Raw genomic sequence first — 27,650 nt, 5'->3', positions numbered from 1 at the left:
ATACCGTTCTCAGCTTTCAACTCCTCCAGCTCTACAGAGCTAAGGAGCAAGGCTCCCCTCTCATTCTCCAGCTCTACCACTCTCTTCTGTAAAGAGGCGACAGTCTCCTCCGTGACTGCCTACACAAAGAGACAACAAATTAGTGATTCCCCAGCGCAGGCTCTCACACTGATGCCCAGAGGGCCTCTGTCATGCATAGCACCTGGAAGTTCTCCAGCTACAAGGATGTTTTACAAACAGCATCTATTCCTCTGCCTGGTGAATCTTTGGAGAAGTTTTTAATTCTAAAGATAAGAAAAAAAATTAAATTTATCCCATAAGCTTCATTGGGTTTTGAATCCAAGAGAGAAGCCTGGATTACAAAGATAGAAATCCCAAGTCAATGGTACATGAAAGAAAGAACATTTTCAAAGTTCACAAGCAACACCTTACATAGATCTGATTAAAGCCAGCAAGCAGCAAGGCCTGGAGGAAAATGAACAGGAAGACAGACTTCTCAAAGGAGAAAGAACTGTTATCGCTGTCCTTGGGTTTTTTTCCACTTAAAACAAAATGTTTTTCTGTTTCATTTATATATCCAGAATGTTTGTCTCTCTTAATGACAAGCCAAGTAACTATATTAAATCTTCAAGTTTTTTCTTTTTACACATTTTATCCTACAAAGGGCTTACTTTATATATTTTTTCATGCAATTAATTCCATTGAAATTGCCATGTTAGATTATAGAGTTTGCACAGAAACTGCAGGAGGTATGCGTAGGGTTTGGGACTTCTACCCAGAGGAAAGTTTCTAGTTTGTAATAAAACAAATATAACAGCTATAGGCATTCTATCTTGAAAAAAAGAAAGCCTTGGGGAGGAACAAAGCTGTAGTATGAGGGAACCAAGCAGGGGAAGGACGTCAGTCAAGGAGTTAACTGCACATTCAGTCTAACCTCCAGATGAACAATGAATGGTACAACTCCTGAGCTGACCAATTACCTGAAGCAGAAATACCCAACTGAGTTTTGGGGCTCTCTCTAACACAGGCCAGAGTGGACAGTGTGGGTCCATGCTACTCGCTGACTAAAAGTCATCAGAATGCTTCAGAAGTTTAGAAACAACAAAACAGGCCATCCCAAATGAAACATTATTAGCATCTAGGACTCAGTACAAAAATCACTCATGACAGAGAGAAATAGGAAACTGTGATTTGGTCTCAAAGAAAAATATAACAAAAACTAACCGCAAAATGATGCAAACTTTGGGTTAGCAAGCAAGAACTTATTTATATTGTGGTGAACAACTGAACCCAGGACCTTTTGCAGGCTCAGCAAGTGCTCTCCCACTGCGCTAACTTCCTACCTTTTGGTTTTTGTCTTGAGTCAGAGCCTCACTCAGCCAGAACTTGGGATGTCCTGGTTCTACCTCCTAAATTCTGGGCTTACAAGGATAGGTTACGATGTCTGGCTGCAAAGTAGGATTTTAAAGTTAATATTCTAACTATGATAAGATAGTATGTTACCAGTGAATGAAAAGACAGGAACTTTAGGTGCAAGACAAACAAACTCTATAAAATGAAAAAGTTTGAAACTGTAGGATAGAAAATCACAAATATGAAATGAAAAATCCAATGAACAGGCTTGATAAAAGATTACAGAGAAAAGAAATGCAGTGACCTTGAAGACAGATCAATATTTAAATATTAAATATTGAAATATACTTTAATTGGAGCATCTCAGAAGAGGAAGAACAGAATACTCAGAAAAATTATTTTAAGATGGCCACACTTTTCTCACATACAAGCTTATATCTGTGAAAAGAAAAAACGAAAAAAGACTCAACAAAAGCAAGAAAATTGCAAAGAAAACCACAAGTGACTACATCACAAAGAGCAAGAGAAAGGTCTTTGAAAGCTCAGTGGGAAAATGATACTTCCATCTATAGATGGTTCCATCTATAGATAGTTCCATCTATAGGAACGATTATTTGAAGAACTACTGGGGCCCTGTAAGGCAGAAGACTGTAAAATATATTTTTTAATGTCCTGAATGAAAAGATGTCAATAGAGAGTTATAAATCCATTCAAGAATAAAACAAAATGCAAATATTAGCTAACACCAAGAGAATTTTTCTTTAGTAGTTCCAACTACAAGAATATGGTGGTTATTCTAGAAAAACATGATACTGGTTTGGTTGAAAGGAAGCCTCAGAGAGGAAAAGAACATGGGACACAGTAAGTATGCCAACATCTTCTCCTTGATGTGTGTTTTAAATACATGTAACAGTTCAATGTACACACGTTAACACCGTATGCTAAAATTTAAAACTTTAATTAACATAAGCAGAAAATGTAGCATAAAGACTATGGTGAGAGTATGTCATTACAGGGTTACTGTATTTAAAGTGATAGCCCTAAGAAGATTACTATGTTAAGAATATGCTGTTGCAGGCGGGTGGGCGTGTGTGCATGCATGCATGTATATCTCTGTATGTATACTTAATGGCCTAAATGAGTTTTCAGGCTGTGTGTGTGTGTGTGTGTAAACTTAGTGCCCTAAATGAGTTTTTAGGCCATGTGTCCCTGAAGTGGGTAACACAGACAGAGCCTGGCTGTCCCTTGAGTTAAGGGGACACAGCTAAGACTCAAAGGAGAAGACAGAACAGAGTGCCACATAGGAGCTGTGCAGAGGGTGTCCCATGTGCACTCAGAAGGCTGCACAGAAGCACATGAATATGAGCCAACCATCTCAGGACATAGAGAACAAACAAGTTGTGGACCAACCTTCCTTTTCAAGTAACAACTGACTCCCATTAAAAAGTTTCAAGCTATTTGTATGAATATATATACTCAATATCTGGCAATCACAGATTATTTGGCATGTAAGGAAGCCAGAAAATATAAGCCACAATAAACAGATCCAGTACTGATACAGACACTAGAATTAAAATAAGTACACCAAGACAGCAGGAGTCATAAAAATAATCTAATGGAAAGCAGCTGCCAAAATTAATGCAGAACTGAAATGCAGAGACTTATGAGAGTCAATGAATTCTAATTACAGGAAGTACAGCAAAAATGAGGGCCTGGCCTATGAATAACCCAGTGTTCAAAGCCACTGATGAAATTTTAAAGCAAAAGAAATTTTAAAAAGAGATTTCCCCATCTAAAACAAAACCTGGCAGGCAAGAGAGCTGAGGAGGACTCTAGAGTAATGAAAGGAACCCCAAACTAAATCTGTCAACGTAGAGGTCTACAGTCAGCAAGACCTATAAGCTGATATAACGATATAAGAATTAGCTGCACAGCACTTCTAAGAACCAGATGCATATTCATGCCTGTGAACACACACAAGAGCACAACACATCCCTGTCTATACCCACTGGGAACATAAAGGCAACGCTTTGTAGGGAATGGCATCAAAAGCCTGTGGAGACTCCCACTTGCTTTTCCTAATAAAATTGTGCTAGAACAGGACCATAGGCGTTCTTTCACTTTTTATCTTCTCTCTGCTCTTGCTCTATAATGGCAAGTTAAAAGAATAAATACATCAGTAGATACAAATCACAAAACAAGTGAGGAAAAAAAGGGCACATGCTCCATGGTTATATTTATAAGCAAACCATGTGAAATCATGGTGGAAACTGGAACAGCAGCTCATGCTTAAGCCCATACTTTGCAGGCTGACAGTAGTATGCTCTACCTTATTAAGAGTTTGGCTGCCGCGGCTGAATGCATCTGACAAAATGCTCATGGTATACTTATGATTTATGCATTTAATGGCTTATAAACTTTACCTCAAGAGAAAAAGAAGACTCCCTCAACTACCAACAAATACTGAACTCTTGTCAATAACACACATGATGAAATATCTGGAGAAAAAGGTCCAGTAGCCCACTGAGACATTTAGAAAACATTAAGATGAACTGATGGACAGAGAGGGACAAAAGGACAGCTAGGAGAGCAAATACATTCAGTCAATGTTAAGATACTATCTGGAGGAACGGATATGAGCATTCGTTATGAAACCCAGTCAATGTTAAGATACTATCTGGAGGGAGAGCACTCATTATAAATCTGTGCCTATCTATCTGAATTGCTGGAAAATGTCTTAGAGTAAATGCAAATGTTTTTCATCCCTGTTGGGAAGCTACTTTAATGCCTTTCAGGATTCTATTCAGATAGTCCACCCCCTAGAAGCATTTCATTAGTAGAAAATGCACATTTACACTCTCTCTCTAATACTCATTAGAGCCCCTCAGTACAGCACATACATACAGATCATAGAGAAATTCACATTTAGTTACCTGGTCACCCTCAGTATAAACATCTGGTAAAGAAGTCTGAGATGCTGTTTCATGTTTTTGCAAGCTTGGTTTATTTACAAGTTGGCTAATTTCTTTAGATTTTTGCTGGAGTTGATCTAAGGAAGAGAAAACAAACATGCATATCTGAGGAAAACAAGACAAGCACACAGAAGTGAGGTCTGCTGGAGTCTGAAACCTCTATGGATACACCACATTGAACTTTACTAGTTCTGCTACCTAATTAAGATTATGGTGCCAATGACATTTTTGACTGTTTGGATCAAAGAGCATCTCAGTAAACTACTTTCTTCAAAAGAAAAATATGCACATGGAATGTTACAGAGTCACAAAGCAAAGTGCAATCCTGACATCTGCCTAAAACTGGAATGACGGGGGACACCGTGCTAAGTCTGAGAGCTGGACAATTGCACAGTCCGTCTCCACTTCGGGAACCAATGTGAAAACACCTCAGAAAGAGTGGTGATTCGTAGGGACCTGGAAGGGAGAGGGCGATGAGAGGAAGTGTGAGGAAGGACGGTCAGAGGTCGTGAACACACACTGCTTGTATGTATGAAATTCTTCCTCTGAATGCTATTAACATGCATAACTGGTAGCATGCTAATAAAGACAGGCCTAGACATTTAAAATAGTCATTTTTTATTTACCCCTTTAAAAATGCATTTGGTGGAGCCAGGCACACCTTTAATTGCAGCACTCAGGAGGCAGAGGCAGATGGATCTCTGAGGCCAGCCTGGTCTACAAAGCAAGTTCCAGGATAGTGCAAGACTGCACAGAAAAACCCTGTCTTGAAAAGACAAAAAAAAAAAAAAAAAAAAAAAAAAAAAAAAAAAAAAAAGAAAAGAAAGAAAAAGAAAAGAAAGAAAAAGAAAACTGGCTTTGGTGGTTTACATTACAGTCCTCATGCTCCACTAGCGTATCGTGAGCCCTTCAGGAGTCTCCAGCAGGGTTTAAATATGACCATGGTTTGGGGAAGGGGACAGTGGGCTCTGATATTTCCTCATGATGCTCTCTAGACTTTCTGGTTGAAAACCAACCTTGTGGTACTTGCTTGCAAATTCCTTCTTCCTAAACTCTTTCTGAGGGCATGCACATTCCCATCTGTCAGTGCAACATGGATACTTTAAAGAGGTTGGTGACATGGACTATTAGAGTTCAGGGAGTTGCACTTTTTTTAATAAACTCCTAAAATAATTAATTTTTAGAGTCATTTTCAATTTAAATAAAACATTTAAAAATATTTCTTAAAACCTGTTTAGAGACAAAAGTTTTCTTCAAAAGGAAATTTTCACCTACAACAAAAGCAGGGTAGCGCAAGCGTATGCCTTTAGACTTACAGATGACTGCTTGCAATTTAGTCTGCGTGTCTAAATATGGCCAGACATTTCCAGAAACACATTCCATTCTGCTCATGGCAGGCACTGTGGTCTTCTGAGCAGTTGTGTTTGACTCCTCAGTGCCCAGACCATGGCTGAGCAGTGTTTAGTACTGAGCTGACAATGTTAAGAGACTTACGACTTGAGAGGCAGGAGGAGGAGACCATGCCAGAGGAGATGCCTTCCTTCTGAGCTTGCCAGGACCAGAGCCCTGAAGGCAGGAAGTGCAATCCACTAAGGGGTTAGAGGTGTGGCTTCACAAGGTACACACTGACCTTCCAGGTGCTGCATGGCCTGGGCCGACTGAGCAGCCTGTTCACGTTTCTCCTGAAGCAGCTTTGAGTTCTCCTCTTTCAGAGCGTCACAGGCAGACTGCAGCTCTTGCTCATTCTTTTGAAGAATCAAAATGAAAGCCGTCTTCTCCTCCATTTCTGTCTTATGTCTTTGCTGGAGGGTACTGTACTGCGTCTCCAGGTCAGCCTGGGCTTGGCCTGCTCGCTCCAACTGTCCCTGAAGCTGATACATCTCTTCCTGCAGGTTATGGAAGGATAACTTTCTCTCTGCCACTTCGAGTTCTACTTTTTCCATCAGGATCTTGGACTCCTGTCTTTCTGTTTCCACGGTATTCTTTAAAGTACTATGTTCAGCCTCTAACAGCTGTAGCTGCTGTGAAAGAACCTAAAATAAACAAACAAAACACCAAGCATCAAGATCTATAACTATGGCACTCTCATTCAGGGAGCACACTGATATATTCCTAGCAGTCTCACATGGGCACTGAACCTGTGGAGTAACAAACACCCTCCATGTTTGCTTTCCTGATACTTTGGACTGTTTACACTCATACTTGCCTTGCATGGGTATGTTTTCATTCGTGCCTCTCCTATTTGGGAACAAGCTCCATGAGGAAAGGAGGTACACTGTTTTTTCCTTACTTGTCTATAGCACTAATACAGTCTCTGGCAAAGTGGACTCAATTCACAGTGAATAAATCACTCTAGTCCACGCCCTGGAGGAACTCAAGGTTCAGGCACTGAAGCAGGCTGAGCATCCTATAAAAACACAGAGGGCACCAGAGGAATATCTGGAAAGCGTTCAAGGGAAAAGGAGAGGGATGGGTTAGAGTGACCTTCCTTTTAAAGACAGCCAAATAGTCTAAAACTTAAAAGTAAGCAATGAGCCAGCCAGGCAAGGAGGTATGAAAAATGGTACTTCAGGCCAAGAGCTAAGGAAGAAACATGAGTACCAACTGCCTGCTGGGGTGTAGCAGAATCCTTCCCCAATTAATTAAATAATAAAGATGACAAGAAGCCAATCACTGGGTGAGGAGAAGACAGGCCTTCCAGGTCTGAGAGAGGAGGAGGGAATGCAGGAAGAGGCACTTCCTTCTGGATAAAGGGGAGCGAAAGCAGGTAAAATGTAGACAGGAGACTATAAGATCTGGTGGCGGTGCTTTAAGAAGGAAAGTGCAGTGAGACTTGTAGGTCAGCCACGAATCTCCAGGGAACTGGATACAGACCAAGAACACTGGTGAGAAACCACGGCAGTGGGGAAAGTCACATCTACCATAAGAGGGAAAGAGGTAAGAATGTACATAGTAAGGATACTGGGCAGAGGCTAGTCTGCTGGCAAATACTGTTTAGTGGGCAGGAAGAGAAGCCTATGAAGGAGAGGAAGTAAACTAAGGAAAAGCTCCAGCGGCGTAGGAAAAGAATCAAGATCTGCACTGTGCTAATGGGAATGAAGAAGCTTCAGGGACTAAATGATCAACAGTAACAAATGTCAGTCAGACACAGTACCATATCCCCAGAGCCCCAGCACATGGGAGAACCATGGATTCAAGGGCAGCCTGGATTACACAGAAAATCTATTTTTAAAAAAGAAATAACAACAACCAACCACCAAGAAACAAATATTGCAGAAAGGTCTAGCAAAGTCAGGCTTAAAACACACTCATCAGATTTGAGAATTACGGGTGTTTGGTGATTCTCTACAATGTCTTCAGTAGTGTGATAGCAATTTTAGCTATCCCAATCTTCAGTATGTGCCAAACCCTAATATTTTTTATTTGCTATTTCATGTGATTCTAAAATAGGTCCTTTATATAAATTCTACTATCCTTAGTTTATTGATGGAAAATATAAAGCCTACTAAATCAACCAGGTGTGTGCAGGAATTATCTGTGTCTGAGGTTTTTTGTCTGTGATGAGGGAACGCTACCCACTGCATAAGAGAGCGGTAAAGATCCACAGTGCATTAAACTAATACACAATCTGACAGAGGGCACAGAGATACAGACATTCATGCATCAATGGCCTAGTTAGTACCACAAAGGAGACTAGACTTTCACTGCCTCAGGACACCCAGAGAAAACCTAGAGTCCACATAAAGGTTTTATGAGGATGAAAGCAAGGGGAACATGCTTCTATACTACTAAGAAACCTGCCTCAAGAAGGCGTTGCTGGACATTAAGGAGGAAGGGTATGACTGATTTTACCAGGCAGCACACAGCACCCAGGTGAACAAAGGCTGTGTTGCTACTGAACCAGTTCTGCATTAGAATTTGGCGACCTGGATATGATGATAGGACAAGGGCACAGGGAAACCACAGGTAGGTAAGAAGAGCCAAAATGGGAGGCATGGGTCCATGTAGAATAGTGTTGGGTCCTGCTAACTGAGGTCAAAGTCTGATGTTACCAGAAAGTCCTGAGCTTGGTGCAAAATGGCAGACTCCTTTTACCATCAGGGTGTCTCCTTTTCTGACCTCATCTGGGGTGTCTGAAACCCCTAAATCCTCTATTTACAGAATGTCCTGTAGCCTTGGTGAGATTACAGGTTCAGCTTCCTTCCTCCAGATAAAAAACTTTTTCATCAAGCACTTGAGATTCCTGGAATCCCTTTCCCCATGCTAATGAGGCATCTCAGTACCTTCAGCCAATGAACCTGCCCACCCTGGATATTCCTATCCACTTCCCCCAAACTATATAACCCTTGATTGACTCCGAATAGTCTCCTCAAAGTGTACTCACAGGTCATGCAAAACCCTGCTTTTCAACTCTGCTCCATTTGTCCTCTTGGGCCAGTGGCCACCAACCCAGGGAAAAGGGAGACCCACAGATAAGCAAGACAAGAGAAGAGACTACTGCATTATAGGATCCCTTCAATCCAGCAAAATATTGTCCAACATAGATAGGCAAAGCTGAGACTATGCACAAGGCACAAGAAGCACGAGTCAGACAAGGGGTACAGTGATGGAAAAGAAACTCACTAGAGGAAAACAGGAAAGTCTCCAGAAAGACTCTAGACCCTTAATGGAGAAGGGAAATTCAAGAGAGGATGGAAGTGGGAAGGCCCGGGGAAGGAAGTGCTTGTTTTACCACTGTGTCACCAGCAGTTAAGCACAGAAGGCACCAAGCCTCTGAAGGCTCATAGGCTTTGATACCTGATGCCTGACAACCTAACGTGCAAATGGACCCTGACCCTGGCAGGCAGTAGGAAGAAACCACAGATGGTACCTGGTTTCTCTGTTCTGCTGAAGTCAGCTCCTTCTGCAGCAGGTCCACAACCTGAGCACGGCCCAGCAAGGCCTCTTCATGTTCCTCCAACTTCCTTTGCATCACCCTCAATTTCTGGAGAGAAAACATTTTAGGCATAATTATGGATAAACAAGATGATTATTTGCCTACCTTTCAAAATGTCACATGAACCTATAAGGCTATTTTTCAGAGCTTGGAAGGTAAGAGATTAAAGAGTGGACACCAGGATGCCATGGCCCATACAGAAGCAAGAGAATCTCCAAAATGCCTTCTCCAGAGTATGACAACAACCAAACCCAAATGCAAGCAAGGCCTTGAATCAGGGCACCTAATATACTCAAGATAAAATGACACACACTCACTTTCAAAGTTATATATAGTTCCTGTCCAGTCCCTAAATATCATAGGTAACATGCATTTCTTACCTACAAAAGAGAGCAATCTGTATATGCAAAAATCATTTCTCTTCTGTTTTCAATCACAGGACAGGCACTTGAAAAATACCCACTGAATAAATAAATCAATATATACAGTCAATATTCAAATTTTCAAAGCAGTGTACTCTGAAGCTCCATGTAGTAGTAGTTCTGAAAGACTGCTTAGAACGTATAGTGAGTTTTCACTCAAGAACAAACATGAGAGGCTGGAAAGGAAGGTACAACTTGCAAAGTCCTTGTGAGGGCCTGTGTTCAACCCCCCCGAATCCATATAAAAACCCAGGTCAGGTGGAACAAGCCTGCAATCCCAGCTCTGAGGAGGTAGAAACAGGGTTCCTGAGGCTTGCTGGCCAGGCAGCCTAGTCTAGCCTAGTTGGTGAGCTAGGCCAATGAGAGACCCTGTCTCAGAGGGGGGAAATCCAGGCAAATGGCTCCTTAGGAAAGAATGACACCCAAAGTTGTCCTCTGGCCTCCACATACATGTACATGTGTGCATGTACACTTGTGTACATAAACATGCATTTGCACATACACAAACATACAATCAAACACAGATCAAACAAAGCGCCACTAAAGTGCTTTTCAATACTACATGGTTCTACATTCTAAGTATACATGATGTGAGTTAGTACATGGGAAACTCCAAAACAATGAAGTCAATTTCCATTGTCTACTCAATGAACTTGAAAAATATTTTAAAAAGACTTAGTTGCTTCAAACTCAGTTTTATCTCTCTTGTTTTTTAAACTACAAAACTGACTTCATCAATTTGAAGTTTTGGATCAGGCTTAGAGCATGAATGGTAGGTGTGAATGAGCAAATGAAAGAGAAGCCAGCCCACTGCTCACCCCACATAGATCCCCACGCAAGCTCAGCTTTAAAATGCCAAGCTCCAACCAGATAAGGAAAAAGGGAAAGTAAAGTCAGGACCCAAAAATGAGGCAACAAAAGACGGGGCACCAGTAAGAAGCCAAGGACCGAATGGCAGCTGTGTGAGGGCTGTGGGGAAGGGCAGTGGCTGGCACGTGGCTGTGAAGTCTTGATTAAATGTTAACCAAAATGACAGTCATTCTACGGAGTTTGAGCAACACACCTGTTGCATCTCTGTTTCCACATCTGACTGGGTTACTAACTGAAGGAGCTCATCTTCGTGGAGACGAACCTGTGTTTCAAAGCGGGCGTCTTTCTCTCGGACCACCTGCTGCATGGAACTCAACTGAGGACACACACCAGAGAAACTATACAAGTTACACTCTAGAGCATTTCACAGACAACGCTTACAGCCTACTCTGCAACAACAGGCCCTCAGCACTGACAGACAGCAGTTTCCTAAATCTCATCTGTGAATGGCAAGGGTGAGGATGTTGGGAGAGCAAGAGGCCCAGCAACAACTTCCAGACACGAGAGAAAGCCTGTTCTCAGAATCAACTCAGATAGAAGTTTAATAGAAATTTTCATGGATACTAAAAATGCCTTAAATATTCAAGAGTTGTTTTTGTTTTAATTCTGAAAAGATCAGAAATATAATGCCTACAAGTGAAGTTAGACTCTGTCAATCCCTGGTACTTCTTTCAGTGTCAGACACAGGCTCAAAGACAGCCCCAGAGCCTCGTGCCCGTAACAGAGTAACTAAAGCTCACGCACGTCACTCAAGATACTCTACAAATGGAAATACGAAGCTTCTTATTTTGGTATGGTTTTCGAAGATTTGCTTTGACTCAAGAATTGGGTGTCCGGCTGCCATTTCCTGCAGGCTTTCCTTTAATGTACTGCACTTTTCTTCTCTGCCTTTTCTAAGTCTTCTCCCCAACCCGAGAGCTCTGCTTGTCTAGAGAATTGCCTATCTCTTTGGGTTTTGTTTAAATCTCATCTTTTCCACGTAAGCTTCTATAACTGCCATGTTCACCAAGCACATTCTCTTAAAATACTTTGATGCTAATGTTACTTTTATCACTTTTATTTTTTGAGACAAAGTCTCACTGTACAGCCCCAAGCTGGCCTGGAACTTGCCATGTAGCCAACAGTGGTCTCAAACTCACGATCTGTACATTTCAGCCTTCTGAATGCTACAATAATGACTTGCGCCACCACACTTGGCCTTATTTTTTTATTTTTTATTTTTTTGGAGTGGCTTGCTCCATGGTGGAATGTATTCATGTCTTTGTTGCCTTTGTTTCAAGCAATTTAAAAATGGATAACATTTTCCTATCCTACACTGTATATATAGTGCTACACATTAAAAACCCAACAGAAGTTAATAGGATAAACTTATCAATTTCTGGATATATGATTCTTGCTGTGTATACAAATGTCGCCCATTCCTAGATAAAAGACATCTCTGTAATCAATGTATTTGACAGATAAAATCAGCTATGTACAAAGACCCTCCAGGGATTAAAAATGTGTTGTGATCCAAAAGCATTCTCAAAGGAGAACTATGTGGTAGGTTGTCAGACAGGAAACTGAGAAAAGCAGAGCGAGAGTGCCAATGCAAACCGGCTGGCTCTGGCTTCAGAAATGAGGATGAAGAAGGATGGTACATTGTAGAGCCATTAGCAGGGAATTCCAGACTCTTAACCATTTCTTTATTTTCACTAAGTAACTTAAGGCTAAGATGTATCTTCCTAACAAAATTTTAATTTATGGAAAGAATGGAGCTAATAATTTGTATTTCTTTTCGTTTATCTGTCAGTCTCTTTTAAATTCAGCACAAGCCCGGTCTTTGTGTGTTATTAAAATGGAGTATCTGGAATTATGAGACAAAACCAGGCATCAATAAAGCTATGGCAAGTTCATGAACATGAATTGCGTTTCTGAGAGGCTCTGGTGCTTCCTGTTAAGATACGTGTCATCACTCAGCGTATACTTACCACACTTCCAACTCTTCCACACCCTCCTAGTGTGACACCCTAACTCTCAAACTTTCATCTTTGAAAACTGACTGCTGGGACTGATGGCATATAACAATATTCTGGGTCCCATGAGACTGTTTTCTAGTGAAGGTGCCATCGTACCTGGGCAGCTTGCTCTGCCTGTGTCTGGCTGAGCTGTGTTTTCAGAGTGCTGATGAGTTCTTCCTGTTCTTGGAGCTGCTGCTTCATCAGGACGAAGTCTTCCATCTCTGCAGAGCTCTTATCCAACTACAGGAGGGAAATATTAACTTAAGCAAAGCGGTGGGCGGTCTCAGTTCTTTGATTTTTCTCATCTGTCTTGAATACCTATCATACTTCCTTCCTTCTAATTTCTACTTTAACACAAAAAAAGAATTCCATATATTAATTTTTGAAGTATTATTGAATTGTTAAAATTTGTCAGAAGAAGACAGAAGCAATAGCAAAACTAGTTTCAATATCTTTGAATGCTTACATAGGAAAGAAGCAGACCAACTAGACAGTGAATGTAAAAATGTAGACAATATTGACAATGTAAATAGGAAGATATCCTATAAACAATTTAAGGACAAACCATGGAAATCTAGATTTGCTTGGCATTTGAGACTGTATGAGAGAAAGGGGTCAATGACAGAACTACATCTGATGGCCTTGGGAATAGGAAAAATCCAAAGTAGCCAACAAGTATTTGTTGGAACCCATGGCAGCCGGTGTCAGAAGAACAGCAGCACTTCCCATTCTTTGGTCATAGGTAAATGCACAACTTCTATATGAAGAAAGATGAAGAAGGCAGGGCTAATCTAGACCCTCTGCCATCTCCAACCTGAGCCACAGGCTCTATTGTTAGAAATAGATATGCAAATACACTTAGAAGAAACTGTGAGGAGTGACAGCAAAGAGAAGCCACTGGCAGGCTGTCTGCCCTGCATGGTCAAGGCCGTGGGCTCTAGTTTCACTGGGAGGCTGTCTGCCCTGCATGGTCAAGGCCGTGGGCTCTAGTTTCACTGGGAGGCTGTCTGCCCTGCATGGTCAAGGCCATGGGCTCTAGTTCCACTGGGAGTCTGTCTGCCCTGCATGGTCAAGGCAGTGGGCTCTAGCTCCACTGGGAGGCTGTCTGCCCTGCATGGTCAAGGCCATGGGCTCTAGTTCCACTGGCAGACTGACTGCCCTGCATGGTCAAGGCCATGGGCTCTAGTTCCACTGGCAGGCTGACTGCCCTGCATGGTCAAGGCCGTGGGCTCTAGCTCCAGCACTAGGGCTGACAGCTGAGTACAGTGGAGCGTGCCTGGGATTTCAAAAACAGAGGGCTGAGACGGAAAGACGAGAGTTCTAGTCTGGCCTGGGCTATATAGTGAGGACCTCGCTCAAAACAAAGAGCAGAAGAGAGGTAATATAGAGCAAAAGGGAACCTGTATGAATAAGCTGCATCATTTGGTGTCAATCAACCACACAAGGCTAGAGAAGTCTTACAGTGTGATGCCTCCAAAAGTGTTTCATTTAATAATATTGCTTAACTAAAATTTAAAGTTGAATTATAAATTAATTTTTTATTAGATACAGTTTCGCTTTGGTCTGAAGACATGACTTTATCTGTTATATCAGATGAGATTTTAAAAAGATAGAAAAAAATGTCTATGTATATGTGTGTGCTTGCATGAGTTTCTATGTACCACAGGTATATAGATGACTGTAGAGGTAGGTCAGTGGGCATCAACCAGATCCTAAGGAACTAGAGTCACAGGTGATTGTGAGCTTCCTGATGCAGACACTGAGGGCCTGACATAGGTCCCCTTCAAGAGCAGTTAAAAAGCTCTCTCTGGTCCCTCAGGTGAGGTTTTGATAAGGCAATGCATGTGCAGTGGCCAGTGTATACACACTTTATGTCAACAAGTTGATCAGTCTGAATGATTGTTTTTTGCTGCACTTGTATGCAATATGGTAATGTGTTAATATGAATATGCAAATAGCATGAGTAACAGTAGTAATCAAGATAAACAAGAATAAAATATAAAGTTAATTATTTTAATTATAATCAAATAATTTTTCTAATTCAAAGGTATACAGTTTGAAGTTCAAAATGAAGGCAGACTAGTGAATTCTAATTCACCCCTTTTGCACTCCTAAGCAGTATTCACTGTAGATATTCCATAGTTTGTTTAGATATTCACCTCTTGTGGAAAGTGAGCTGACTCCAGTGTTGGGCTCTGATCGCTGCACCGTGCTGGTGCAGATCAGAGTGGAGGATGGGAGGAGGCAGGCCACAAACTGGAGAAATCTACCTCCCATATATTTGAGTACAAAAACCACAAAACAGAAGTCTATGATTTTTTTTCCTAAAACAAATCTAAATGTTTAGAAAAACAAATTCCACACAAAAACAGAAATTGAAAGTGATCTCATTTAATAATCAAAATGCCTACAAGATTAGGGCATATAAAGATGACTCAGTGGTCATGAGCACGTGTTGCTCTTGCCACAGACACAGATTTGGTCCCCACGCCATCTCTAAGTCCAGCTCCAGGGGATCTGATGCCCTCTTCTGACTGCCATGGCACTAGGCACACATGTAGTGCATACATGCAGGCAGAAACACTCACACATAAGGTAGGAAGAGTAATCATGTAGTGTCACTAGAAAGCCAGGCATGGTGACTCGTGCTATAATCTGAGCACCCCAGAGGCTGAGATAAGAGGACGGCTACAAGTTCAAGGGGAGACTGGGCTACAAGATGAGATCTTGCCTCACAAACAACAGCAAAAACCTCATGAAGACTAAGGCGCGGAACAATGTGCTGAAGGAAATTAGAACTCATTTCAGAGCTAAAAATGTTTTTAAAAAGTGTACAAGACGAGAGGAAAATCAGAAAAATTCAAAAAAGTAGTAATTAACCAGGAAATTGACTTTAAAAAAGCTCATTCCAAAAGAGAAAACAAAACATAAAACAGAATGCCTTCAGATAAAAGAGGAAAAATAATAAATCTAAAAAAAATATAATCAATAAAAATAATAAATACTGAAGACAAAGCCCAAACAGAAAAGTTAACAGAAACCAGTCTGCAAGGAAGAAACGAACAGCAATGGAGCAGAGCAGTCTCTGTCAATCACAAAATTCAAGTTTCGGAAGACATGTGAACCATATACGGACAGAATACACTGAGTATGTACAAATGCCAGCAAGAGCACCATATACCACTGCAAACCCTAATCCCTACACTTGGAAGGGAGGGAGGGCGGGAGGGGCAGGCAGGGAAGGCTAATAGGAAGGAAATAGCTACTGACTATGTAACAAGAGGCATTTACAAAAGAAAAAAACAAGCTCAGAACTCAAAGGCCATTATTTGTTCTTCAAGTATTAGTGAATTAAAAATATATTTAAACACATGTAAAGTAATTTTAAATATAATAAGTGCATGTTATATATTATTAAGTATTGGTTACTATCTACTACTATAATATTAAAGTATACAAAATAAAACTTAATATTGATATACCCTTAAAAAAAGAAGCATTTACCATCTAAGTATCCGCTGGCCATGAGTGATCTGCTACCTAATGCTAACGAGGTGACTCATTCCTACCTGCGAGGCTTGTTCTGACTGTGCCTGCTCCAGCTGGGCTTGCAAACTGCTAATTATTTTCTCCTTCTCCTGGAGTTCATGCTTTATTTTTTCTACTTTCATCTCTTCTTCTGTTAAACTCTTATCATGCTGAAAAATGAGATAAAGTCACTTACTTAAAAGTTGTAGTCATACATATTCCATCTTTCACACTATTGGCCCTTTAGAGACATTTAATTACAGTTTCATTAACCGGATAGGAGCACTCAGAGGCAGAAGCAGGAGGATCTGAGTTAGAAGGCAGCCTGCTCTAGATGGCCAGAACAGGCAGGACTCTGCAGAGAAGCCTGCCTGAAACAAACAAAAAAGCCTGTGACAGGAACAAGGCAAAAACTAAGAGCACTGGATTTCAGGCTGGAAAGAGCTCAGTTTTAATCTATGAGGACTAGGCTCTGGATCCTAGAGCCACATAGCAAGCCAGGGTCCCAAAATACCTGTGATTCCAGCTTCAAGGGATCTGACACCTTCTTCTTGCCTCTGATCTGTCTAATCCACTCCTCCCTCCCTCCCTCCCTCCCTCCCTCCCTCCCTCCCAATACCACCTCTCCCTCACTAAGTATACCATGGTTAAAGGGTTGCTGGGACTAAGTGGACATCATTTATTTAACGGGGAGAGGAAATGAAGGTATAAGATGCTGACACACAAGGCCCGAGGGCTAAGGAAGAAGTGAGCTAAAATGAAAAGCAGAGCATAAAATAATTTAAAAACCTAACATGACTCAAGGGAGGTTTGACAAACCTGGACAAACATGGAAAGGAAAAAAGTCAGTGTCTGCCACCACAGGCAGGGGAAGAGTTACCATAGGAACCATAGAGGAAGAAAAGAATTCAAACAAAGAAATTACCTTGCTTCTTAAAATCAACTTTGAGATGTTAAACAATTCTATTCTGTTTTTCCTCCTTCTTGGGCTCCTGCTGTACTGAGGCCTAAGTCTAGAGCCTCATACATGTGACAGCTGCTTTTCACTGAGCTATACCCCCAGTGCAAACAAGGGAAGGTAATGTCCTCTGAATGCTAGTCTTTGAACGGCAAGGCTCACCTGGGCACTGAGAAGTAATAAGGGCCCTCAGAGGCTATGACTCTGAACCTGAAGCCCCCTGCTTCCACCCCATGAATTAACATTTCTGAGAATAATAATATCATAGTCAAAGAGTGTGCAACAGACAAATTAAGGAAACACAATGATGTCTCCCACAGGGTGGTCTAGGCTGACTTGTAACTAGTGTGCAGTGACACACCTGCATCAGAATAATTTGCACAAATATTCAAAAAACCCGATGTTTGGTGTTCTCTATGTAGATAACTTCATGTGGCTCTGAAGGGAAAGCTGAAGAGAATGCGCCCTGAGCAACACCATGCTTCCCTAAGGACCACTTTCCTTGGTCCCTTGCATCCTGACTAGACACTGCTTTGTGGTGGCAGCCATAAACTAAGGAGCCTCTTTACAGGGAGACCAGAGTGATCCAGGCAAGTTAGCCCATAGTTCATAAAACATCAATCTACCACTATTTGCTTACAGGAATAGAAAATAACCTATGTTAGTTAAGGAATGAAAGGATTTGAGAGCAGGGCAAAATCTTAAAGATCATAGTTTTTAATGTTTTAACCAATAATCAAAGTCATCCGCAAAGCACATGCTTCTCCTCTCTATACTTATTAGTACTCTCCAGGACTTATTCCTTCCAGTCAGCCCTTTGGAATTCTGAGGGTGGCAGCAGCTCAAGCCCACGCTTTGCTCTCCCCGTGTGGGCTTCAGTCAAGGCAAAGCACAGGCAAGGGCGGCGCTCTTCACACCACGGCTGCTGTGCAGGGCTCGGGAGGCACCACGTCTGTAGCCTGTCCTCATACCTTGGAGAGCAGCTCTTCCGCCTGGGCTTCTGGAGGCAGAGCAGCCCCTCCTTGCGCCTTCATTTCTTCTATGTGTTTGTTCAAGGACATGATCTTGGCCTTTGCATGAAGTTTTATATTTTTAATTTTGTTTTCAGCAGCTTTTTTTTCCTCCTGTCATCGAGCAATGAAGACAACAAATGTGAATTCACCTTTTACCTCGCACACAGCTTGTGTAAGACAGGCAGTGAGCTACGCATAGAAATAAGAACCAGATTCTCCAAGAGTCTAAGCTAATGACCTGTCTCTATCAAGTGCTCTGCCATTGATCCAAACAACAATACCTGCAGAGCTTCGTCCTTCTGCTGGAGTTGAGCATCCTTCTGACTAATGAGATCTTTGAGCTCCACCACTAACTTCTCTGCATCAGCCAGGCGATCCAGGACATCCTCTTGAGTGCTATTATTCGATTCCATGGCAGATTCCTGGGGTAATTCCTAATATTTAGACAAAAACAAACAAAACAATGCACAAGGAAAACTACCCTCAGAAATTCCCACAACCCTGCCTCATCTTTTGCCCAACTCCTCTCTTCAGAAGCTGAGTTCTAACTAAGCCGGCAACAGTTCACTTCAGCATTACAATGCAGTAGTTTGTTGAACTTAAAGTACTACTATCCTAATTTTATCCAAGAGGAAAAGAAATCAAGGAAGTCGAGGATTACATACTATTAAGTGGAGAAAGCCAACATTTAAAATTAAAGGTGAGCTGCGGACTGGGGATGTGGCTTAGCTGGTGAAGGGAAGGCCTTGTGTGACTGCACTAAGGCCTGCCTTCAACTCCCAACCTTCTACCAGCCAGCGTGGCAGCACACACCTATGACCCCAACATGCAGAAGGCACAGGCTGGAAGATCAGGAGTCCAAGGCCATCTTTGGCTAGCTACATAGTAAGTTTGAAGCCAGCCTGGGATACATGAGATCCTGCCTCAAACAAAATAAACAAATAAAATAAAAATGAAAGACGTTATTAAAAACAAAACAAAACAAAAAAACTTTTCCTTAACAGTTTGCCTTTCAAAAAGCTAATAGACTTCTGATTCCTTAAGGGTCAGAAAATACAATGTAAACTAAGAGAAAGTGGGAGGTGAATTTATAGAAGTAAACAGCTGTTTTCTTTACTCCTTTCCCCTGAAACAGGAGGAATGTTCCCAAGGAGGGAGACGAGGACAAGGACCTCTTCAGACAGAGCCATCCGAAGCAGGCTAAGCAGACAACAGAGCTTCCCAAGCTCCTCTAGCCCTGGCTTCCATCCCCACAGCTGTGTGGCTGCCAAGCCTGAGGACCACAGAGTTGCGATTCTTTTTGTTGGTGTCATCACTTCTGCTTAGCACGAAGGAGTCTGCTCACACCCCTCTAGCTTAAGCCATTCTCCTCAGAAGAGCAGAGAATGGGAGTCCTATCAGTTTGTATGCAACAGAGCTACTCACAGCTTCTGAGGAAGCCATCAAATTCCAGTCAGTGTAATCGCCTGATAGTTCATGCAAAACATTATTTGCTAATCCCGATAATCTGCTCAGCATCTCTGCAGGTGAAACAGACAAGAAAACGCAAGGATCAATAGAGGCAGACACAGGCAGCTCCGAGCATGAGCAAAGCAGGCAGGTGCTGCTAGACGCTGGTCCCCGTGTCATCTATGTGACAGTGGGACACACTGAAGGCAGTATGCAGCCAGGCAGTGCATGGTGCAGACACACCCTGTCCTGCACAGGTTCCATATTATTAGCCCCGTCACTAGGATCAATGTGAGAAGTAAAATGTAAGAAGATAATCCTTAAATACAAGGGCATAATGGTCAAGTATGTCCTCCTAAAGGCTGTCTTTAGTGCCCTGTCTTTCATCATAGTTCTGTTTATAAGCAAAAATCTTAAGTTTTCCTTTGTCTAGATTTATCCTTTTCTGATTTTTCAACTGAATGCCAAGGTTCAGCAAAATTTTCCTCTTCATGTTTCCTGGACTCCTGTTCCTTCACGTAGCTTTCCTGACAAACCATGTGATTTCAGTGAATTCGCTGTTCAGAATAGACTGTAAATCTTTATATTAGTCAGTGGCTGAAAGCAATACCTCATACCTGTTCTGCAAGGAATTAGAAACAGGAAACAAAAAGCAATATACGCAGAAAAAATGAAAAAAAAAAGCCTAGAGCAGAAATCAGTAAATAGAAAATTAAAACAAAGGTAGTTCTTAAAAGAGATCAGTAACGATGATAGGAGCCTGAGTATTTTTTAACTGACATCAGAGCATCAGTATTGACCTGGCATACACTAAGGGGGGAGAGAGAATGAAGAACGTGAAAGAAGGAAACACAAATACTCCTACATCCACAAACTCAGAAAAATAGGTAAAACAAGCCAATTCCTTACAAGGTACAAGCTACCAAGTTTCAAGCAAATGAGAGAACCTGAAAACAGTTATACTGTTGGTGGAATATGTAGCAGTAATCTCTCTCTCTCTCTCTCTCTCTCTCTCTCTCTCTCTCTCTCTCTCTCCCCACACCCCCCCATCCCCCCACCCCACCCCACACACAATGATACTGAGTTAATATTGTATTTAAGATTTTCTGACAAAAGAAAAAAATCTAGGTCATGGGAGCTCCACTTGGTGGGTGACTGGGTGATGACCAATAACTAAGGATTGAACAATACCAAGTTCAAATTGCTTCCAGAAGATAGGAGGCAGCACTGTGCAACTCATTTCACAAGGTCAGCAATATATAACGTGAAAAAAGAAACGAGATTACGGAAGAGACACGTTACTATACTATAGGCCGACAGCCCACATGCTCATAACAGAAGGTTCAAGTTCTTGAACAAAAACATAAGGCAATCAAACACAGCGATACATGAAAAGCTCCTGCTTGAAGAAATGGCAGGTTACTCAGAGAAGATACAAGACGAGACAGTGACAGAAAGGAAGAGCTGGAGAAAAAATGGGTCACATGACAAGGAGCTAACCTGAAGGAGCTAAAAATGACTCACAGTAGGGTCTGCAGAGTTGGTCAGAGGTTAAGAGCACCAGCTGCTCTTCCAGAGGGCCCAGGGTTCGCTTCTCAGTACCCACGAGGCTGCTCACAAGTGTCTGTAACTCTAGTCCTAGGGGATCTGATGTGCTCTTCTGATCTCTTCAGACACTGCATGCAGTTGGTGTATAGACATACATGCAGGCAAAACGTGCACATACATAAAATAAAATGGACAAATATTTAAACAATAAAATTTTTAAAATTCACAAAATAAGTTAATCAAAGCCACAGAGAGACATGTAATTGAATTAAAATTGTATCTATTAGTCTACACTGACAAAATACATATATTAAAATAAAAGAAACAAATTGCCTTACAGATTAATTCTAAAATATTAACATAATAATATTCCCCCTTAGGAAGTAGAACTTATTTCCACCCTCACCTGACTACATGCCCCTGTCAATTGCCACAATATAAAGGCCCTCTGATGTGATTCTCTTACCTTTGTAGGGGTCTCCCTGCAAACCCAAAACCCAAGGTCAGAGCAGAAACCAGGAAAAACTAAAACAGGACATTCTAAAACCACCTCTCCTGCATTCTTCAAAAAGTGAGGGGGCTGGAGAGATGGCTCAGTGGTTAAGAGGACTGACTACTCTTCCAGAGGTCCTGAGTTCAATTCCCAGCAACCACATGGTGGCTCACAACCACCTGTAATGGGATCTGATGACCTCTTCTGGTATGTGTGAAGACAGCTACAGTGAACTCATAAATAAATAAATAAAATCTTAAAAAAAAAAAAGAAAAAAGAAAAAAAATTGCTGGGCGGTGGTGGCGCACGCCTTTAATCCCAGCATTTGGGAGGCAGAGGCAGGTGGATTTCTGAGTTCGAGGCCAGCCTGGTCTATAGAGTGAGTTCCAGGACAGCCAGGACTACACAGAGAAACCCTGTCTTGGAAAAAAAAAAAAAAAAAAAAAAAAAAAAAAAAAAAAAAAAAAAAAAAAAACCCAAAAAAAAAAACAAAAAAAAAAAAAAAAAAAAAAAAAAGAAAGAAAGAAAGAAAAGAAAAGAAAAGAAAAAAGTGAGGCCATGTTGATTAAATCCAAAATAGGATGTCAGACTGAATTTGGAATGGGAAAGGACTTTTCAGTGGGAAACACGGTGAAATATAAGTGAGCTCTCCCTGTAGTTAGTTAATGGCCCTGCATAACACTTAGGGTTTTGAAAACTGTGTAACTGCTCACATAAAGAGACATTAGAAAAGAATATGTAATATCTCTGTGTTAATATTTCTAAGTTTTAAAATGTTTACTTCATGTGTATGGGTGCTGTGCTTGTGTGTATGTCTAGTCTATGCACCTATGTACATGCATGCAGTGTCTGCAAAGGCCAGCACACAGTCTTTGGATCTGCTGGAGTTACGGGCAGTTGTGAGCTACCACATGGGTGCTGGGAACTGAGCCCAGGTCCTCTCGAAGAGCAGCCATTGCTTTCAGTTACTGATCCACTTCTCCAGCCCATAATCTTTTTAAGTTACAAATAAATCTGAAATTGTACTAAAATTAATTTGCTTTCATAACTATTACGTTACACAGTGAGAGGAATGGCATTTGCCAGTTCATATATTCTATAAAATAATATTAATGCAGTGACAGAAAAAATATTGAAATGGAACTGAAGTGTATATAGCACTAGAAACTATGGTGAATTTTATGATCTGTGTTTAAATGATATCTGGACTTTAAAAACTCCCAGAAGGGAGAAATATAAAAAGTAATTTGCATCTTTCTCCTCAGGGTAGTCATGCTTAAGGTGGCCATGGTCCTCAACCAGGATGCTGTTCCTGCTCTGGGTAATGAGGATTAGGGTGGCCATGGTTCCCAGCAAGGATGCTGTTTCTTGAATGTAGCGTACACATTCCCAGATGTGTGAGATGGGAGAAGCAAGAGAGAAGGATAGCATAGGACCCTGTATAACTACCTGCTCGCACTACAGTGCTAGTGAATGGAACGGTAACAAGGGGCCATATATTAGTGCAGAGGGCCAGGTATAATCATTTGTCAGTTTGAAAATAAGGCTCAACTCATCACTACACAGATTTTAAATTTTATTTTCAACTTTCTAAGTCCGACTTTCTACAGTTTTGTGTGCTGCTTTTGTTTTGTGTTGGGATAGAATCTGAGACCTTACACAACAAACGCTATATAACCACTCTACTACTGAACTATACTCCTAGGCCACTCTTCTAATTTGCTTCATTTTATTTTGTGGTGCTGAGGATTCAGGGACTTGTGAATGCTATGTAGACATACTACTCAGCCCTCTATGAGAGATTTTAATAAAGCAAATGAATATAATCATTAATGAATCTTTCATAGATATAAATATTTGCACAAATCTTTTACAGAAAATCATATCAGAATATACCTTATCAGACAGAATCATTCTATCTCTAGAATTTACATGCCACCTTTGGGAATAAGCAAACCGGACAAAACAACTGACTGATGGGCTCAGAAGATGGTTACAGGCAGACAAGCATGAATTTGTGTGCTTCTTAAACCCCCACATAAGAACAAAGCAAGCAGATTAACACTAAAAGCCTCTTGGCAATCTGGATAAAACAAACAACCCTAAACAACAAAAGGTCCTTATTTAATCAAGTTTCTTATCAACTCCCAAGTTAATGTAGCAACAGTCAAAATCAACAACCACTACAAAATCAGGTATCCATTCAAGAGGAAGCAGAGGGTAGCCACTGGAGTGCAACAAACCAAGAAAGGACAAGAGCCAGTTGGTATTTGTTCACTAATAAACATGCCAGGCCAAATAGAGAAGAGCCGCTGACATGAAGAGGGTCTTCCTTCTCATGTGACAAGGACAGGGACCTCCCTTATCTTTGGGAGATGTTCCATGATCCCAGTGGTACAAAGAGGATCAAATCATATGTGCCTGGTATAGCTTGACATGGCCTGTTATGTATGTGTATGATATGGTTTAGTATGGTGTGTGTGTGTGTGTGTGTGTGTGTAGTAACACACACTCAAATAGCGTTTTTCTGTTTGTTTTTTCAGACAGGGTACGCACTATAGCCCAGAATGACCTTGAACTCATATACTTCCCTGGTCTCCCGAATGCTGTGACTGCAGGCCTGCAATCTTGGTTTCTTTGGTATACTGCTAATGCAGCATGTTAACCTAAGAGAACACTGGGCGAAAACTAGGAGAAACATATTAACATTAAAAACCTTTTACTTAATTATTTCTAATAGTTTTATTTGTTTTCAAAGAAACAAAGAGTTAAGTGAGAACAGTATTTAAGAAGCAACCTGGATTGGGTTTTCTGAAGAAACAGCTAAGGAAGAGCAGAGATGGGGGGATATGTAATCCAAGAATGCTTACCTGATACTTAAAAAACAGATCTAAAACTACGTATTGAAAAAGCCCATGAGGTATTTGAGAATATCAATTCACAATTACCAATCATATTGTTTAATAAAATTATTCGATTTAAATACTCACTCCTTTCATGTCAAAAGATCGAATGTCTAGTAAGGCAAGGAAATAAGATGGTCACAACACTGTTTTACAGCAATACCTGGACCAGAAAAGCCACAGACTTAACATACTCAACAAACGGTGAGCCAAAGATTTCCTTTCCAGCAAAAATGAAAGCCACATATCAAAAGCACAGACGAGACGCTACACAATGGGCAAGAAAATCCATAGAACATTTTCTGTAAAGCGTTTTTTGAAGATTCTATGGGAGAAAAGTTAAAGAAACCATAATGCAGAAAGAAATCCTTATGAAGACTGGTGGTGAATACCAACCATACAGTTAATGCAACCCAAGATTGGGAGGCGGGGCAGGATATGGTAAGTGTGTGTTAACAACATATAGGACAACTATGGCTATTAGGAAGAATGGAAATATACATAAAAATAAAACTCTTGTAAAGTTGTTAACTATCAGAGTAGTAGCATGGGTATTATTATTCCTAGATTATTATATGTGGAATGCAGAATTAAAGCACATTAGTAATTAAGGACAGATTAATTCTATCAAACTTTCAGTGTAAGAAAAGAGGACAGAGATGTACTACAGGAGAAATATATAACACAGTTCAAATTGATCTTAAATCTGGTTTGGGAACATTAGTATAAGTTTGTGAGGTATTTACCATATACTTTATCTTCATCTCTCCCCAACTATCCACTAAAAAAAAAATGAGTTTAGTAACAGTGATAAATCTCAGTGTCCACATGGCAGTCTTGTCACAAAGGCAAGTGTCTAATGAGAATGTTTCCTAGAAAAGTAGGAGATATAAAATCACACAGGCATTTTTTTTTTTTTTTTTTTTTTTTTTTTTTTTTTTTTTGGTTTTTCGAGACAGGGTTTCTCTGTGTAACCCTGGCTGTCCTGGAACTCACTCTGTAGACCAGGCTAGCCTCGAACTCAGAAATCCACCTGCCTCTGCCTCCCAAGTGCTGGGATTAAAGGTGTGCGCCACCACTGCCCGGCTCACATGGACATCTTAACCTGCAAGCTAGCAAGAAGCTAGCAGAGACAATTACAATCATGTCAAGAGGATCCCTCAACAAGTTCCCTCTGGCTAAACAGAAGGCCTGAATTAACAGAAGATGAAATTGCAATAGACCAAAAACTATAAATAAATTTAAATTTGAGAGAATGTAATAACTAGCTAGTTATCGAATCTGAACCAATAACTGTAGAAAGCAGATAATATAAGGGTTTATGCTGCCCTTCCCACTTGAACTTTATCTCCTAAGAAGCATACAGTAGAGGAGGGAATGACACACATGTGTAACCCTGGCCCTGGGAAGTAGAGGTAAGAAGAGTCACTAGATAGCCGACAGAATCCAATTAATGAGCACAGGTCCCAGTGATAGACCCTGTTTCAAATAAACAAGGGTAGAGGGTTCCTGAGGGCACCCAAGGTTGACCTCCAACCTAAACACACACACACACAGTGTGTACCACCTCCCCACACCCCAACAAATTATTCTGAAAAGACAACTACTCTAACATTTTGAAAAACCTAATGAATGAATGTATCTAGATATTGATCAACCAACAGCTGAACACAGAGCAAAGCCCAGACATTATGACTTTCATGATGAAAGAACATAACCACCTTCTACAGTCTTGACAAAGGACAAAAACTCAGATCACACCACTCATTCTGCTACCTCTGAAAAAATGCAGAGGACAGAGGAACACTCTGAACTTCCTAGACAGTGTCCAACTCCACAGGACCTACATTCCTCAATACACAAGTGAAAGGAAAAAGACGGGAGATGTATCAAGCTTTAAAAGGGCAAGTTTCCCATCTGGATAATAAAACTATAAGGAAACCACAAAGAAGTGATTATTTAGAAAGAAGGGACTATAAATGGGATAGGGCTTCTAGAATGATTAACCAAGTTATATGTTACAGTAACTTATGAATATATATATATATATACACACACACATTATATATATATATATATGTATACATACACATAATAGTGTGGTTTTCTTAATCTCTTTTCTTATAATGAGAAGTGTTTTTTTAAAGAAAAATTAACAAATTGTCAAACAATTATGTTTAAAGCCACCCATTAGGAAGTTTTTATTGATAGCTGTACTGTACGTACGGTATATGATGCTGGGATTTAGGCGTGCAGTAAGTAGTCATCAACTTAGGCTAGTTATCATATTCATAAGGGAGTTTTCAGACTTAAAGCCAGGCTTTGTTACACACCCTGACGTATAAACCCTTAATTAGTTGGCTGCTTTCCATCACTGTCAACTCAGATTCCCCAACTCCACTGTACTACAGGCCTGCCTATCCCACATGCAACTTACTTCTCAGGGTAGCTTGCACTGTGATGTACTGCTTTTAGGATTAATGAGAAAAAATGCTGAAATCGCAGGCTCAGGATTACTAAACTGCTTTTAAGTCATACTTTTTAAAAGAAATAAATATAGCATGCTAGGGTACGGGCATGTGTATACATTCTCACCCGAAGCACTGTACCTTAAACACCCTGCACACTAGCATTAAAAGATAAAATGGGCTGACCGAAGAAAATCTAGAGGTGGATGCGAAGGGGATGGCATGCAGAAAAGCACCGTCCGGGGGCCGAGTGACAGGTTTCTGCCAGCAGCTTCACCACATCATGCCCCCAAGTCATTTTACCTTGTCAGTGCCCGTTCCCTCATCTCAGGATGAAGATTCGAGGGAACCAGTTAAAGACAACTAACGTGAGTCCACGAGCCAAGAGGGTCTTCTGTAACTGAAACTAAGGAATGAAAGGCATTTTTCACACAGCTGAGAGCTTTGTATAGCTCAAAGCCTAGGAATCCAAGAGCATGAAAGCCAAATGGAGCGAGATGGTTCTCTCTCTCTATAAGGCTCTTCACAAAACACAAATGGCAAATATGCTTGTAAGGTCAGCAAACAAGAAAACATTGTGGTGAATTCACACGAGGAAAACGTGATTGCTGTCATTCTGTAAAGTGCCAGGATCACAAAGAGCAACTAACCAGGAAACTAAAACAGAGCTCCAGGGGAAGGCCAAGCTTCTATAAAACAGGCAAATAGAAACAGACTCTCCAGGTTCATGCTCGCCA

The 27,650-nt window shown here is 41.0% G+C and overlaps 1 protein-coding gene across 3 annotated transcripts in view; it reads right to left on the bottom strand.

Moving 5' to 3' along the window:
• The window catches only part of Golgb1 (golgin B1), a 48,972-nt gene extending 27,902 nt beyond the window's left edge, over positions 1–21,070 (bottom strand). Inside the window, exons 1-11 of one of the 3 annotated variants that reach the window (XM_034514813.2) lie at positions 21,026–21,070; positions 19,478–19,572; positions 18,334–18,486; positions 18,011–18,163; positions 16,123–16,251; positions 12,668–12,793; positions 10,747–10,869; positions 9,196–9,309; positions 5,956–6,358; positions 4,287–4,402; positions 5–119 (exon numbers count right to left, since the gene is read on the bottom strand). In XM_034514813.2, the coding sequence (XP_034370704.1) occupies positions 5–119; positions 4,287–4,402; positions 5,956–6,358; positions 9,196–9,309; positions 10,747–10,869; positions 12,668–12,793; positions 16,123–16,251; positions 18,011–18,163; positions 18,334–18,486; positions 19,478–19,570 (1,525 nt within the window). In that variant the 5' untranslated portion in view covers positions 19,571–19,572; positions 21,026–21,070. The remainder of the gene's footprint in view (positions 1–4; positions 120–4,286; positions 4,403–5,955; positions 6,359–9,195; positions 9,310–10,746; positions 10,870–12,667; positions 12,794–16,122; positions 16,252–18,010; positions 18,164–18,333; positions 18,487–19,477; positions 19,573–21,025) is intronic. The other 2 variants (XM_076942895.1, XM_076942896.1) reach the window with 2 other exon arrangements.
• Positions 21,071–27,650: the final 6,580 nt, after the last annotated feature.

The sequence above is a fragment of the Arvicanthis niloticus genome, chromosome 12, assembly GCF_011762505.2.
Source record: "Arvicanthis niloticus isolate mArvNil1 chromosome 12, mArvNil1.pat.X, whole genome shotgun sequence".
Lineage (NCBI taxonomy): Eukaryota > Metazoa > Chordata > Mammalia > Rodentia > Muridae > Arvicanthis > Arvicanthis niloticus.
Note: the sequence above shows the minus strand (reverse complement) of the source record. Positions and strands in the feature narration are given on the sequence as shown.